Below are 15,514 nucleotides of genomic sequence, written 5' to 3'. Positions count from 1 at the left end.
TAAGCATGTGCTTGCATATGCTGGCATGAGTCTGTCTACACCCGTACAAGCTTGAGTACACTGATTTGTGTGTGTGTGTGTGTGTGTGTGTGTGTGTGTGTGTGTGTGTGTGTGTGTGTGTGTATGTATGTTTCTGTCTGCACTCCTACAAGCGTGTGCTTGTGTTTGCTGGTCTGTGTATCCGCACCCCTACAAGCCTGTGCTTGTGTACACTGATGTGTGTGTGTGTGTGTGTGTGTGTGTGTGTGTGTGTGTGTGTGTGTGTGTGTGTGTGTGTGTGTGTGTGTGTGTGTGTGCACCCCTACAAGCATATTCTTTCATATGGTGGTGTTTTTGTGTGTGTGTGCTGCTGATTTGTGTGTCTGCATTGCATTGTGCACACTGATGTGTTTGTGTGTGTCTGCACCCCTACAAGCATACGCTTGCGTATGCTGGTGTGTGTGTGTGTGTGTGTGTGTGTGTGTGTGTGTTAAGTCTGCACCCTTACAAGCATGTGCTTGCATATTCTGTGTGTGTGTGTGTGTGTGTGTGTGTGTGTGTGTGTGTGTGTGTGTGTGTGTGTGTGTGTGTCTGCACTCCTACAAGCATGTGCTTGCGTACGCTGATGTTTGTGTGTCAGCACCTTTACAAGCATGTGCTTGTGTATGCTGGTGTGTCTGTGTAAGTCTGCACCCTTACAAGCATGTGCTTGTGTGTGTGTGTGTGTGTGTGTGTGTGTCTGCACCCTGACAAGCAGCTGCTTATGTATGCTAGTGTGAGTGTGTGTGTGTGTGTGTGTGTCTGCACCCCTACAAGCATGTGCTTGCGTACGCTGATGTTTATGTGTCTGCACCCCCACAAGGATGTGCTGTGTACACTGAAAATGTGTGTGTGTTCACACCTCTACTAGCATGTGCTTGCAGATGCTGGTATGTGTGTGTGCCAGCACCCCTACAAGCAACTGCTATTGTATGCTAGTGTGTGTGTCTGTCTGTGTTCACACCCCTACAAGCATGTCCTTGTGTACACTGAAATGTGTGTGTGTGTGCACCCTTACAAGCATGTGCTTGCGTATCCTGGTGTGTGTCAGCACCCCTATAAGCATGTGCTTGCTTATGCTGGTGTGTTTGTGTGTGTGTGTGTGTGTGTGTGTGTGTCTGCACCCCTACAAGCATGTCCTTGCATATTCTCATGTGTGTGTGAGTCTGCACCCCTACAATCATGTACTTGCGTATGTTGGTGTGTGTATCTCTGCAACTCTACAAATGCATGCTTGCATATGCTGGTGTATGCATCTTCATTTGAGAGAAATTAGTTATGTCTTTCTTCTTGTACGTCTTTAAAAGGTCTTGCTTAAGGTCCTACCCCTCTTTTCTTCCCACTGCATGTACCACATATTACATAATGGGCAATACAGCAAACCATACAGTCTTTTACAAACTTTCAGTGTCCTGCTCTAAATCTTCAGCTATTCAGAAGCAAAATGTTGAAACCCTAGATAACTATTTTCCTATCCCCATTATCATAAAATAATTTGTTACACTTCTGCCTCTTATTCTTGCTGACATCATACAGTAATGTGATGTCATTTTTCATTTCAAAGCCACTGCTTAGATCTAGAGCTTTGCTATCCATTGGGTCTCCTTTCTTCATTTATCATTTTTTGTTCTTTTTTTTGTTGTTAATCAAAGGGTGATGGCAAGACAGAGAACATCAGATTTTTCTTTAAATTAATTGACACGCATGGATTGTTTCCCTTAAAGCAATGCTAATTATAGTAGATGGTTCTAAATCTCAACAAGCAAGGACTTGTCTGTCCTCAAAGAAACAACACTCCAGTGAAAGATAATTTATAGTAATATAATGCAGAATGACAAACAGATGGTGAATTTATGGCATCTCTTATGTTTTTTTTATCAAAAGTGGCTTTCTGCATGCTACCTACATTCAGACAGATGTGTAGAATGAAGGATTCACACTGCGGTACACAAAGTGCAATACAGACAATAATATTTACTGTGTGATATAAACCAATGACCTAAGTGAAACAAATGGTTTTGGTGTGATTCATTTTTTCTTCTTCTTTCAGTCTACATTATGCAGGGCTCGCCAAAGCTTGTGCTGAGACACAAGGAGCCCTTAACACTCACTACACTTTAACATGGTTGGCATTAATTTTAAAAAGCTGTCTAGGTAAGTATAAACCGCTTGCATTCAGAACAAGTTATATATACTTAGCAATGGAATTTGCCTTAACCACCCAATCAATAAAACTGTTCTTGTAACCTGTCTTTAAGGCTGTGACTATCAGTGACAACTCCTGCTTTGTACACACCATGCAAAATAACAGAGTGCAGATGCCACTGTAGCTGTCCTGTATAACTGCAGTAACATTTATATTAAAGTTTGGAGCATTTTTAATAAATAATTAAATACCCACTATGTGGTTGTACACAATGTTTTTCCTGTTGTTGCACATCTAGACTGTCACTGCAACATCAGATTGTAAGGAGCAGTGACTCATTCACTGAAAGGAGGCTTCCTGAACTCCAAATTAATACACGAGGACTCTGTCCAGTTTATGAGCTGCACACCATTTTTAAAAGCAAAAAATAACAGCTCAGTGAGCTATAAAACCAGGCTCCAAAATTCTATCCTGTACCTTTGTTAGCACAGCAGCAGTGGCATCAGAATGGAATGCTGGAAGTCTTGTGTTCAAATCCCGGGTTCATATTACGTAATCCAACTTTTACAAGTTCGAATGCCATATGGTCGAACCCATATGTTCGAACTTGTAAAAGTTTGAATACGTAAAAAAAATCTATATATCTGATGGTAGTAAGAAGGGGAGCAAGGAAAGGCAGATATTCCCTTTCTGCACTGTAGTGCGATCTCGGAGTTGGTATACTTAAAGAGTGGGGGGTGCGGGGGTGCAGGGGTTAGTTAGGTTTTATTCTTTTTTTTTTTTTTTTTTTTTTTATTTTAGATGTTCGAATCATTGACACTTTGAACATATGGGCTTGACCTTATTACATTCGAAGTTTCAACAATTCGATCAAGTAATAGGAACCTCAAATCCCAAATGAGATCATACCTCTCAGCTATCCATGCTTTTGCAGAATGTCCAGATTTTTGCCTCAAAATTTTGGTCTGTTTATCATACAACTTGTGGTTTTTCTGGCAAATCATTAGGATGATCTGAGCAATGAAATTACAAAATAATGACCTACATTTGTGCTTCAGATTTCATATCCTTTAAAAAATGCATTTTAACAAAAACCCTGTTATTCTAGCATCTTTCTATGTTTATAAGAGCAATATTTAAAATCCATCCCTATTTTTGCGTCTTTGTTCCACCCATTATGACAAACTTTGTCCAGATTTCTTGGGCTAAGATTTTGAGAGGTATGAATGAGATGCAATATTTTCCTTTCCTATTTCCATGATACTTACAATGCCTATGGAGAGGGCTTTCTCCGTTTAATCACCATGCTGAGTGTTTCCTAGCTGAAAGGAATTTTCTTAAGGAAAAGTTAATACCTATCTGTTCAGAAGCTCTTTTTAATCCAGTGGCAGTAACATCATCATGGGATGCTGGAGGTCTTGGGTTCAAATCTAAAAAGAAATAATAATTTCCTTTTGTAGCTCCATGATTCTAACAATGACTAAGAAGAAGGACTTCTCTGCTTGTGTATATGTATGTGTGTGGGTGTTTAATTTGTATCTATTGCTTCAGAGATGAAATACAAATTCTACAAATACCTAGTAAACTCTTCTGGCACTCTGAGCTCTTGATGACAGACAGTGAAGCCAAAACACTGGGGAGTGCAGTTTAAACTTTGGCAATTGCTGCACAACAAGCCATCTTGTTTTTCTTACTTTAAGTCTGTCATTTGTCATCATTACCGAATGACATCTGTTCACTCAACTTCAAAGTGGTATTGTATAGTGAATTTTCTTTCAGATTTTTGGGAGGGAGACTTTGATAAAAAGGAACAGGTACTATTATGGAACAGCCTTTATACACATTTACACTACAAGGAATACAAGTCCAGTGCAGGCTCTTTTATTTCATCACCTGCTGAGGGTTATTAAGTATCATATATTGTCCCAGATGCCTCTTGTTCTCTATGTTGTTTCTCAAAATTAAGTGGCTTATAAATGCTGACGAAAGGCATCCATATACTACCAGTAACCATGTCCAAATATGTATTGTGTTGAAGGGTCATACGAGGCAGGTAGAGAAGCTTAAGGCCTGATAAATATACGTTTAATGAAGGATTGGGGATTGGAATCACTGGGGTCACCATTAGCTTCCATTTGTTGTACCTCTGTAGACTCCATCAGAAAATTTGAGTTCATGGCTATCATCCAAGTATCAGACACTTAGATATGTATAAAGTCTCTGATAAATGAAGTAGTTATAGTAGCAAATGTTAATGACATGTGCAAGAATACAATATAATTATTTCCAATCAGCATACAAAACATAAAATCATCATCCAGCCTAAGTCACAAAAAGAAGCATTGTAATGCCAAGTATAGTAAAAGCAACACAGAAAGCACAGCACAGTAACATATATATGTTCAGTACTGAAAGTAATCATGCGCACCCGCACCCACACACACACACACACACACACACACACACACACACACACACACACACACACACACACACACACACACACTCACACACAAACACACACACTCACACACAAACACACACACTCCAAAAATAAAGCTGTCAGTACAACCAGTACAAACAGCATAGACAAAGATTTTTGTTTAGTACAGCAATTCATATATGTCCATACTATGCAAGATCCTGAATAAACACGCACACACACCAGAGATAAAGCTGTCAGTATAAAGGATCCAAATCCAATACATTGAAAAAAATATTTTTTTCCCCAGGGGGCAGGCCCCCTGCACCCCCACAATTGCTTCTAATTACATACTATCTCCAAGAACCTGGAACAGCAGGTAAAGAGTGAATTCTCCCTCCCCACTGTATAGCAACCTTGCACAAAGTAATGCCAGCATTCTGCAATCATATGATTATTTGATCACTTTTGTCAGCATTGCAGTTGTTCAGTATAATGGATGCTTGGCCATATGGTGTGTTTCCATATGTATACATACATATGCACACACACACACACACATTGCACACACAGGCATCTAGCACAATGAAAGTTATGGAGTTAGACAGCAAGTTAGTTTGGTGTAAGGCTGACACAGTAACACCAGTGGGTTCAGGGCTGGCATAATGGTTATGGTATTTACTTCACAAACACAGGGCACAATACTTGATTCTGATCTTTGAGGGAAACTGGCTAGGCTTAAAGTAGCTCAGAAGGGCACTTAGCCTACTACTTACATAAGAACCTATGAAAGTCTACTAGGACAAGGCACTACATCTAAGAGGCAGATGGGGAAACAGAGCATCATACATGTGACAACATTAACAGGATATTTCCTGACCACTGTAGTAGTGATTATACCATGAGTCAGACACTGTCAAGCTCAATATCAGGGAGCATGATGTTCCATTGTGCAATAAGTAAATAGCAGCTAAACCAACATACAGCTAATAAAACACTAGCAGCAGACTTCTGTTATTCAGCAAACATCTCATCCAAGAATATCTTTATATCTCCACAAGCCAATATTCATCAGATCATCTTTTGCTAATACTCTCATTTCATGAGTTACACCACTCCTTACACAAGCAAATCCTAACAGATAACTATCAAAAAGTTGTCTTCACATCCTCTGCCATTTCTTAACAAGCAAGGTTCCTTACCAGATATGGCAGGATTGTGCATTTTGACACCCCATGGAAACAATGGTGGTTAAGGCACAGAATGGCAAGCCATAATCTGATGACCAGCAAGTCACTGACAGCTTTGGTGTTCATTGGGATATTATAAGGAGTTTCCTCCACATACTGGCCACAGTCCATGGAAAAAAAGTAACCATACTCACAGCTGTATTTGTCCACTCAAAAAAAAAAAGAAAATGCAATAAAGCAAGCTGAATATTGTATGGTCGTAATTAAAACTTGACAAGTCAGTAAGTTACATTGATAATTTTTAAAGTTTCAGATTCTAACTCACCAAATGTAGTCCTTACCAGAGCTTAACAGGCCTGAAGCACATTTCTGTGATAATGTGGATAAAAATAAAAAAAATGAATATTGACAGACATTCTCCACTAATCTGTGAACAAAGTCCATGGAAAAAAGCAACCATACTTTCAGCCGAATTTGCCCATTCAACAAAAGAAAATGCAATAAACAAAGCTGAAGATCATGTGATTGTAATTAAAACATGACATGTCAGTAAGTCATCTTGAAAAGTTTTAAAGTCTCATATTTTAACTCACCAAATGTAGTCCTTACCAGAGGTTAGTAGCTCAGAGGAGCAGTTCTGCGATAACATAGAAAAAAATAAAAATAAATTTTGACAGATATTCTCCACGGATCGTTGGCTTTTTCTCATCTTTTTTGGTTTCTCTGTGGACCTTAAAAATAACCAGATGAAGTATATAACTTTCATATTCAAATTAAATTTTAAACTTAAAATTATTTTTTTTTATTTTACATTGCACATTTCCAATACAACACACAGACACAATGAACGTCTACAAAAGAAGGAATTTCTCAAGTCCAAAACCGTGGTTATTTCCTGTTTGGAAAACAGGGTATAACATAAATGGAGTGGTGCAATGGCACAATGAGCAGCCAAGAACTGGTTTGGTTCTTGGCAGGGGTTCCTTCTGTCCACAGTCTGCTTGCCCACTGTGTATTCATGAGGGTTTTTGCTGAGTATTCCATTTCCAAGTGTCATGCAGTGGTTAACTGGTAGCTCTACATTTCGAGTGGTGTGTGTGTGTGTGTGTGTGTGTGTGTGTGTACACAAAAAGGCCTGGCAATCTACTTCCATTCCCTGCTTGCCTATTAAACTCTGCTGAGGCACTGTGGCTGTTCATTGGATCACTGTAAGACTCAGATTTGACTCAACGGTATAGGATAGATGATTAAAATAAATACCAGAACCAGGGGATTCATAAATTTATTAGTGCAGCATATTCTAAAGTTGCTTCTTTGGTCTACTTAATCTAGACTCATCTTCTGAAAATATTAAGTTACATAAGTTATTATTGAAATCCTAAAATATTTTACTTTCACTCATTAAATATTGTGTCCAATATTTAAAAATCGGGGCTTTAAAAAGACCTTATTCAAGTTTGCCTAGAATTGTCAAAAAACTATAATCACCCATATGAAACGATTTGTCAAGAGCACACATAAAATCCTCAAGACTTTCAGCATCACTCATATCCAGTGGAAGGCTAGTCCAATGTTTACCAGTTCTTCCATGAACCGATCTTCCCGCTAAAGTAGAATTGTTCATATGATTATTCACTAGCAAGCAGTTGTTTCTAATTCCCAAGAAGTGTGACTTAAATTCTGTACCAATTGCTGATGCCAAGATACCATTGTTTGCACATTTGTATATTAGTATTAAGTCCCCTCTGACCAGTCTAGAACTGACTATAATGATAACGAATCTGTTCTTGTAACTGATATATTTAAAATTCTCAGTTTGTCTTGTATAATGTTTTTGAATTCTTTTCTATCTACAGTATTGTGAACAGTTTCAGATACAGGCTTCTACATGGTATTCCATAATACAGCTACCTAGTTTATTGGCAAGAACACACTTTCATCTCTACTGGATATAATCCTTAAAATAAAGGATTATGATTGGGTCGTTGATCATAACCTGCTTATTACATGTTTGAGACATGGATGCCAAAAATTCACCTTGAGCATAAGGTGAATCCATAATAATGAGTTAAGACTGGAGACCCAGTCATAATTCTTTGTAGTGGATTGAGCATTATCTGCTCCATGTACTTCTAGTTACAGAGGAACAAAGCACTTCCAAAGCCATAAACCACTTAGCAAGTGTTGTCAGAAAGACACTGTAAAACAGTCTCTTGTCTTTACAGTCACCTTGCCATGCATCTGAACTGTCCACATTTTTGCAGAATCTACAGATTTTTGCTTTGTATGTTTGGTCTGTTCCTCATAAAATCTATGCTTTTCAGACACTTTACTGAGAACTGAATTCACGAAAACAATGACATACATTTGAGTTTCAGACTTCATATTTTTCAGAAAATGCAGGTGAACACACATCCTGTTATTCGAAATTTATAATAGAAAGAGACACTTTACTCATATGGACAGCAGGCAGAAATAGATTTTTTTTCCCCACTGTCTTTGGTCAGTAATGGCAGATTTGACTGCCTAGCACAATACTTCACCTTAAAAAAGGAAACATGGGGTGCTTAACATTTGTTAAGACTGGGTCTCAAGCTACAGTATCACTTAACTGATTTGCCTTTTTCTGAATATCAAAGCATGATCACTTTGCCTCAGGCACTACTTTGTCTTTCATGACTATTTCCTGGCTATTGTTTGTACATTTTTACCATGTGTGAGCCCATGTCGACAATTTTTCCTAAATCTTTGCTCTTTTCCTCATCACCAAGTATTACATTATATATGACATAAGGTTAACATAGATTATTTTTACCAAAGCGTAGTACCATTGTTTTTCTGTTAAACTGTATGTTTTTTATATCACTTGCATAGCTCATCATAAAGTTGCAACCTTTCTTGGTCACAAACTGAATTCTTTATGGTCCAAATTTTAGTGTCACTGCATATTTGCAGGTCCAAATACCCTTATTAAGTAGAAAATCAGACATAAGTATTTCAAACAGTATAGCTCCAAGCATGGACTGTTTTGGTACTCCCCCCCAAAAAATGGTGCATCGCCGGATGCAACTTTCTCAATTTTTATTTTAAAAGTTCTATTACTTATCTAGTTTATTACCCATTTTTAATAGTCTCATTATTAATATTTTTATACAATGCTTTAATAATTACATTATGTGGGACCAAGTCAAATGCTTTTTTTTAAAGTCAAGATAAACTACAACCACTGATAAACTCATCTATAGCTTCTTGTATATATTGGTACAAAACAAATTATCAGGTTTGATGAGGACCATCCCTCAAAACACAGGTTGTTAAATGTCTAAATCAGGTTTTAATACTGGATTCATTAATTTAAATGCTACTCTCTCAAAACATTTACCAACAGTGCAGGTCAAGCTTTTGAGATGAAAGTTATCAGTGAAATTAGCTGTTCCACTCTTAAATACAGGCACCACCAATGTCATTCCCATAGGTTCATAGGTTAATACTAGGCTAACTGCCCTTGTGAGCCATTGTAAGCCTAGCCAATTATCTCTTGTGTGACTCAAACCCTGCACCTTGTTTTTGTAAGGCAAACACTTTAACCACTAGGCCACCCTCCCAACCCCCTTTCCATACTTTGGGAACAAATGCTGTCTCACTGCAAGTAATTTTTTTTACTAAGATTCTGATATTACTCAGGAAAAAACTTTTTAAACTGTGCAGGCCTGATGCTCTTTTTGATCATATATTTTAGGTCATTAGAAATCACATTCAAAGTTATAAAGGGGCAGTCATAACTCTCACACTTTCCTTTCAAACTCATTTTTATTTTATATCTCTGAGAACTTCTAAGAAATGGTATTAACTAATTGTTCCTTATTGATTATCAGAACCTCATCCTTGGCCATGCAAATACTGTTATACTCTCTTCCTATAGTTATTAAATCTTTAAATAGAGCTTTCTTCTTAGAAGCTAGCATCAGTTCAAAATCGTCTCGTATTCCTTATCATTGTCTTACAACTCCTTGCTACTTTTAAATAATCAATAATTGGGCCCTTTACTTATGCCATAGTTAATCAATACTTTGGCCCTTCTTATACTTATGCCATAGTTTACTTCTATATTTTTCAAGCCTTCTGAGTTTTGGACTCCACCACTAATTATATCTCCTAAATTGATTAGGTGTCTTGTTATATAGAAGAGAAATATTCATAAGTTAAGTATATATGATCAAAAAATATTCCAGTATTCAGAAATATTTTAATGAAATCCTTTCTATCTACAGTACACTCTGCTTTATAAAATTTACTTTGGATTTAACATCTTCATTGTCATTGCTTATTGACTCTCTTGTCTCCTCCCATCTTATCTATAAAATGATCTGAACCAGAAATTTTTGGTTCACTATTACAGTATAATGGTGTAACCTCATCCTTAATCCAAATTATATCTGTCAGATTTTCTTGTTGCCTTATCCACTATCTGCGTACATGAGTACTCTGCACTGGTAAAGATAATAGAACCTACCCCTGAGCACCTTTCAGCTGGTTTGCTGAAGTCCAATTCTGAAACATTAAGATTTCCCATTACCATGTCACACCCCTGCAGAAACATCTTTCTTTGAAAATACAAAAAGTTTTCAAAAGTGTTGTGAGACTGGTTAGTATCTATGAAAGACAGATTTTCCAATTCATTTTCCTACACCTTTAGAGACCCCTAAAATTTCATTCCCATGTGCATTTCACTCTTCGCTGATTGTTTCAAGTGTCTCCTGATGGCTGGTCATTTCTGCCCACTCCTTTTGCCCTCACTGCTGTTGAGCTCACTCCGCTCCCCTACCTAACCTCAATTCCCACCCCACCCCCCCACACACACACTACATTTATACTCTATCTCCAATCTCCTTATTTTCACCTCCCCTTCCTGTCCTAACAGACTTTCTACTTTCAACTACTACTTACTAACCCCTCCTCTTTTATTACAACCCTTTCACTCTACTCCTATCCATTTCCAACCCTGCAATTCCCCCCATTGTCTTACTTCCTCTCTCTTCAGTATATCTCCCCATCTTTTTTACTTCTAACCTTTCTAACTTCACTTATCAAATTACCTCCTCAAGTACTTGCATAACAAAACTGTAAATCTTCATAAATGTCATCACCTTTGCTCCATAAGATAACCACTGTAATCCGCCTCTTCACTTTTTTAACCTCCGTCATCTCCCATCAGTTAAGCCACTCCTCCCCTTTTTTTCTTCTCTTCCTTGCCCACTCATCTTTCCTGTACACAAAATGCTTACCGTCTACACTTCTACTGCCCTTTTTCTTAATCATCTTCTTCTCTCACACTTCTCCTCCTATTAAACACTTTCTCCCAGGAATATCTCACCAACTCTAACTTACACATCATATAGCCTACTAACTTCTCACTCCGTTAAAATTAATCCCTCCTTATTCAATCACACAAACCCTCTCATTTTCAGAAGCAGGCCTCTCCCTCACTCTTCTCACCCTCTAAAAAGTAGACCCAAATACGTAACATTATGCTTTCACATTCCTACTTTAATTCAAATCGCCAGTAGTCTCTATCTATTAGGTGGCATCCACCGTAACCCAGGTCCTTTCAGTAATACTTCTCATGACCCTTCTCTCCTCCTTCCTCTATATCCTCCTGCAGACTCAACATTTTACTCCCTTAACATACACAGAATTCTCAATAAAGTTACTGAATTCCACACTTGGATTGCTCAACACTCTCATGACATTATTACTCCATCTGAAACATGGCTTAAACCGCACAACACTGACTATGAAGTTACTACCCCTGGTTATAATATCTTCAGTCTTGACAGAGTTCATAAAAAAGGAGGAGGAATAGTTATACTCTACAATGGCAAAATGAAATGATCTCCTCTAAAAGTCTCTCTTCCCAATTTACAGCTTGCAGAACTCTTAACAGCCAACTGCAAACTTAACACCAATAAAACAATTACAGTTGCTGCAATCTATATTCCACCCAAAATATGACTTGAACAAATACTTTCCTGGTTAATCACTCCATAAATAACAAAACTATAATCCTAGGTGATGTTAACATTGGCAATCCTTCACGCTAAACTCCCCAAACTCTTCCATTGATCTTCAAGGCTTCACTTAATGCATTTCAACCCCAACTCATCATAGTAAACCTTCTAACTCTGGCACTACCCTAGTCTGGATCCTAGTCTATAACCCAAGCCTTTATCACAACCCAGATCACTACCTGATTCCTTGAGCAACCACTCTCCCATCTGCATCCAAAGATATACCCTACAACACTGTAAATTACACAAATACAAACATCATCACTCCCCCTCTAACTTTAACCCAGATGTATTCAATAATATACTCTCCTCCACTGACTGGTCTTTCCTGCACCACCTACCCGTGGATGAAGCTGTGCTGAAATCTAACACCGTATTCCTTGAAACACGCAACTTCCTAGTTCCCCTAGGAAAATTAGAATAAAATCCGACTTTGCACCCTGCCCAACCAAGGCCACTCGCTCTCAAATACTGGAAAGAAAAAAGGCCTAGAAATGTTGGCAAAAATTCAAAACCCAGACTCACCTACAAAACTGCAAATGTCTTTGTAACCGCACTAAAAAAACAAGCAATTACTGACAATAAAAACTTCTACCAACAACCCTTATTAAGCCACACAAAAATCCCAAAGAATTCTGGACCACTGTTAAGAAAATTCTCCACCTGGTATCCTTGTGTCTCCTAACCCGTGTCCGGACAGTACCCCTCTGGAAACTGCCAACATTTCTAACACCTACTTCATTGACTATCACTAAGTTAATACCTATTAACAACAATTCTAACTCCCCACACACACCCTCCCCATCATCTCAAACTAACACCTTTTCACTCAAATTTATCCCTACCACCTACATTAAATCCCTTCTCAGCAAACTAAAACCATGCTTACCCCCACTTTTCCTGAAAATTGCAGCTTGCTCTATAGCACACCCTATCGTTTTCCTAATTAACCACTCTATCCAAGAATTGTCTGTCCCCTCTGCCTGGAAACAATTTTATATCAGTCCCATTCATAAGGGAGAGAAATCCTTTGACTTAACTAATTTCTGTCCCACAGCTGTTCTATCCCCACTCTCAAAAACTGCTACAAAAAAGTGTATCCATAAGCAACTACTGGACTACCTCCTCTATGAACATCTTCTCTCACCTACCCAACACAGATTACAACACTACCACAGCACTACTACTGCTCTAACTTCTTTCAAACAATTGCTTGATCTAGAGACAACAACAAACAAGTCTCCTGTCTTTTTCTGGACCTCTCCAAAGCTTTTGACACTGTTTCAGATCTCTTACTTCTTTCCAAACTGTCTGATTTCAATCTCTCTAATGTTACCCTCTCTTGGTTTTCTAGCTACTTCTCCAGGAGGCAACAATCTGTCAAATGGCTCTCTTCTTGGTCCTCCTTTCTCCCTGTCAACATGGGTGTGCCTCAGGGGTCCATCACTGGACCACTACTTTTCAACATTTTCACCAACATTCTTCATACCTCCTGCTCCATCTCCACTCTCATACAATAGGCTGATGATTCCACTATCATCTCTACCACTGACAATATTTGGGACCTCCACTCAACTACTCAAAACTCCTTTCACTCTGTTGAAAATTGGCTCTCTGGCAATCAACTCTTACTCAATCCAAAAAAAAAACTAAACTTCTATTTCTTCCTAAATCTCTTCCATTATAAAACATCATTTACTATTTCATCACTTAAACACACTGTCATAAATGTAAAAACACACACAAAGTTACTAGGTGTTATCATAGATGACCAACTCAAATTTGATCTGCACATTTTAAGTTCTATCAAGAAGACACATCAAAAAAGTACAGTTTTGTACCTACCATAAATGTAGATGTTTGAAGATCCACATTGCTGCAGTCCTTACACTTGGGTAGTCCGCTATCCTCGGTCGGCCCGAATATCAAAGTATAAGGCTGACGTCGGTCAAGGCGCATTTGACTGACATCAGGACGTCAGGGTACAAATGCGCATGACCGACGTCATATCCTCAGTCTTTTCTTGCCCCAGATGTCAGAAGACCCTAAAAATAAAGGTCAAAACCCAAAGACAACAACCAAACAACCAACCATCCTAACACTAAAAATATGTACAATATATACAATATATACAATAAACCTCATATTGACAACCCAACCCACACAACCGCCTCAAACTACAGAGGGGAAGGAGGGAGGGTAAATTGGACTGCAGCAATGTGGATCTTCGAACATCTACATTTATGGTAGGTACAAAACTGTACTATGTTCTTCATCTCACATTGCTGCAGTCCTTACACTTGGGTAGAATCCCAAAGCAGAGGTAAGGGAGGATGGCTAAACTATAATGAAGCAGGAGCTGCCAAAATGCCCTGCAAAACAGCAGTGGCAAAACCAGCCCTGGATTTAGAGTACAGTGGAAGGTGATAATGCCTAGAGAAAGTATGCACTGAACTCCAAGTAGCTGCCTCCAAAATATCCTTAGTTGCCACCCCCCTCAAAAGCTGTTGAAGTGGCAGTAGCCCTAGTGGAATGAGGCCTAATCCCAGCTGGAATCTCCTTGCCATGATGGGAATAACAGAAAGCAATGCAAAACCCAATCCACTTAGAAATAGTTTGTTTTGACACAGGCTTGCCCTGAGAACTCAAAGCAAAAGAAACAAACAACTGCTGAGACTGCCTGAACCCTTTAGTTCTGTCCAAATAATATCGCAACTGCCTGTGAACATCTAAAGTGTGCAAAATCTTTTCCCCTTTATTTTGGGGATTTGCATAAAAAGTAGGCAAATGAATAGTTTGGTTTAAAGCCACACTAGAAACCCCTTTAGGCATAAAGGAAGGATTAGTACGTAAAGATACCCTATCCTTATGAAAAATTAAGAAAGGCTCCACCACCATAAGGGCCTGCAACTCAGAAACCCTTCTTGCAGAGGTAATAGCCAACAAAAAAGCAGTCTTCCATGACAAAAACTTTAATTCAGCAGTAGCTGCAGGCTCAAAAGGTTGTAGAGTGAGTTTCTCCAACACAAAATTGAGATCCCAAGCAGGAGTAGGAGCTCTTCGTGGGGGTCTTATATTCTTTGCCCCTCTAAGAAATTGCTTGAACAAAGGATGAGAAAACAATGGTGGGTCACAATCATAGTGAGCCGAAATTGCTGCAGCATGAACCTTAATAGAAGAGAAGGACAAACCTTTGTCCAATAACTCAGTAAGATATTGAAGAGCCACACTTAAATTAGGCTCAGAAACATCAAAATCCTTTGCTGCACTCCAAAATAAAAATCTCTTCCATTTATCTGCGTACACTTTCCTTGTACTAGGCCTTCTAGCTTCCAAAATAACATTCAAAACTTGCTGCGGAAGTGGAGGCCCACTATGGTTCAAAACAGAATATGCCAGGCTGTTAGGTGCAGAGAGTGAAGCTTGACATTGAGCAAATGACTGTCCTCCTGAGACAACAGGTGTGGAATCGAAGGCAAAGGCCATGGAGGCTTCCGTACCAGGCTTCTCAGTAATGGGTACCAATGCTGTCGAGGCCAATCTGGAGCTATCAAAATCATCCTTGGCTTGTCTTGTCTGGCCTTTAGTAGTACCTCTGGGAGGAGAGGCAGAGGCGGAAAGGCATAAACATGAAGATTGCTCCAATTGAAGGAAAGAGCATCCACTTTCC

At 38.8% G+C, this 15,514-nt stretch overlaps 1 protein-coding gene across 3 annotated transcripts in view; it reads right to left on the bottom strand.

Moving 5' to 3' along the window:
• The window catches only part of IL13RA2 (interleukin 13 receptor subunit alpha 2), an 899,966-nt gene that overhangs the window by 470,507 nt on the left and 413,945 nt on the right, over positions 1-15,514 (bottom strand). For all 3 annotated transcript variants that reach the window (XM_044057461.1, XM_044057462.1, XM_044057464.1), the window contains one exon: positions 6,386-6,507. In XM_044057461.1, coding sequence (XP_043913396.1) covers positions 6,386-6,485 — 100 coding nt within the window. In that variant the 5' untranslated portion in view covers positions 6,486-6,507. The remainder of the gene's footprint in view (positions 1-6,385; positions 6,508-15,514) is intronic.

This window comes from Protopterus annectens, chromosome 15.part0 (assembly GCF_019279795.1).
Source record: "Protopterus annectens isolate FY-2018-M chromosome 15.part0, PAN1.0, whole genome shotgun sequence".
Classification (NCBI taxonomy): Eukaryota; Metazoa; Chordata; order Ceratodontiformes; family Protopteridae; genus Protopterus; species Protopterus annectens.
Note: the sequence above shows the minus strand (reverse complement) of the source record. Positions and strands in the feature narration are given on the sequence as shown.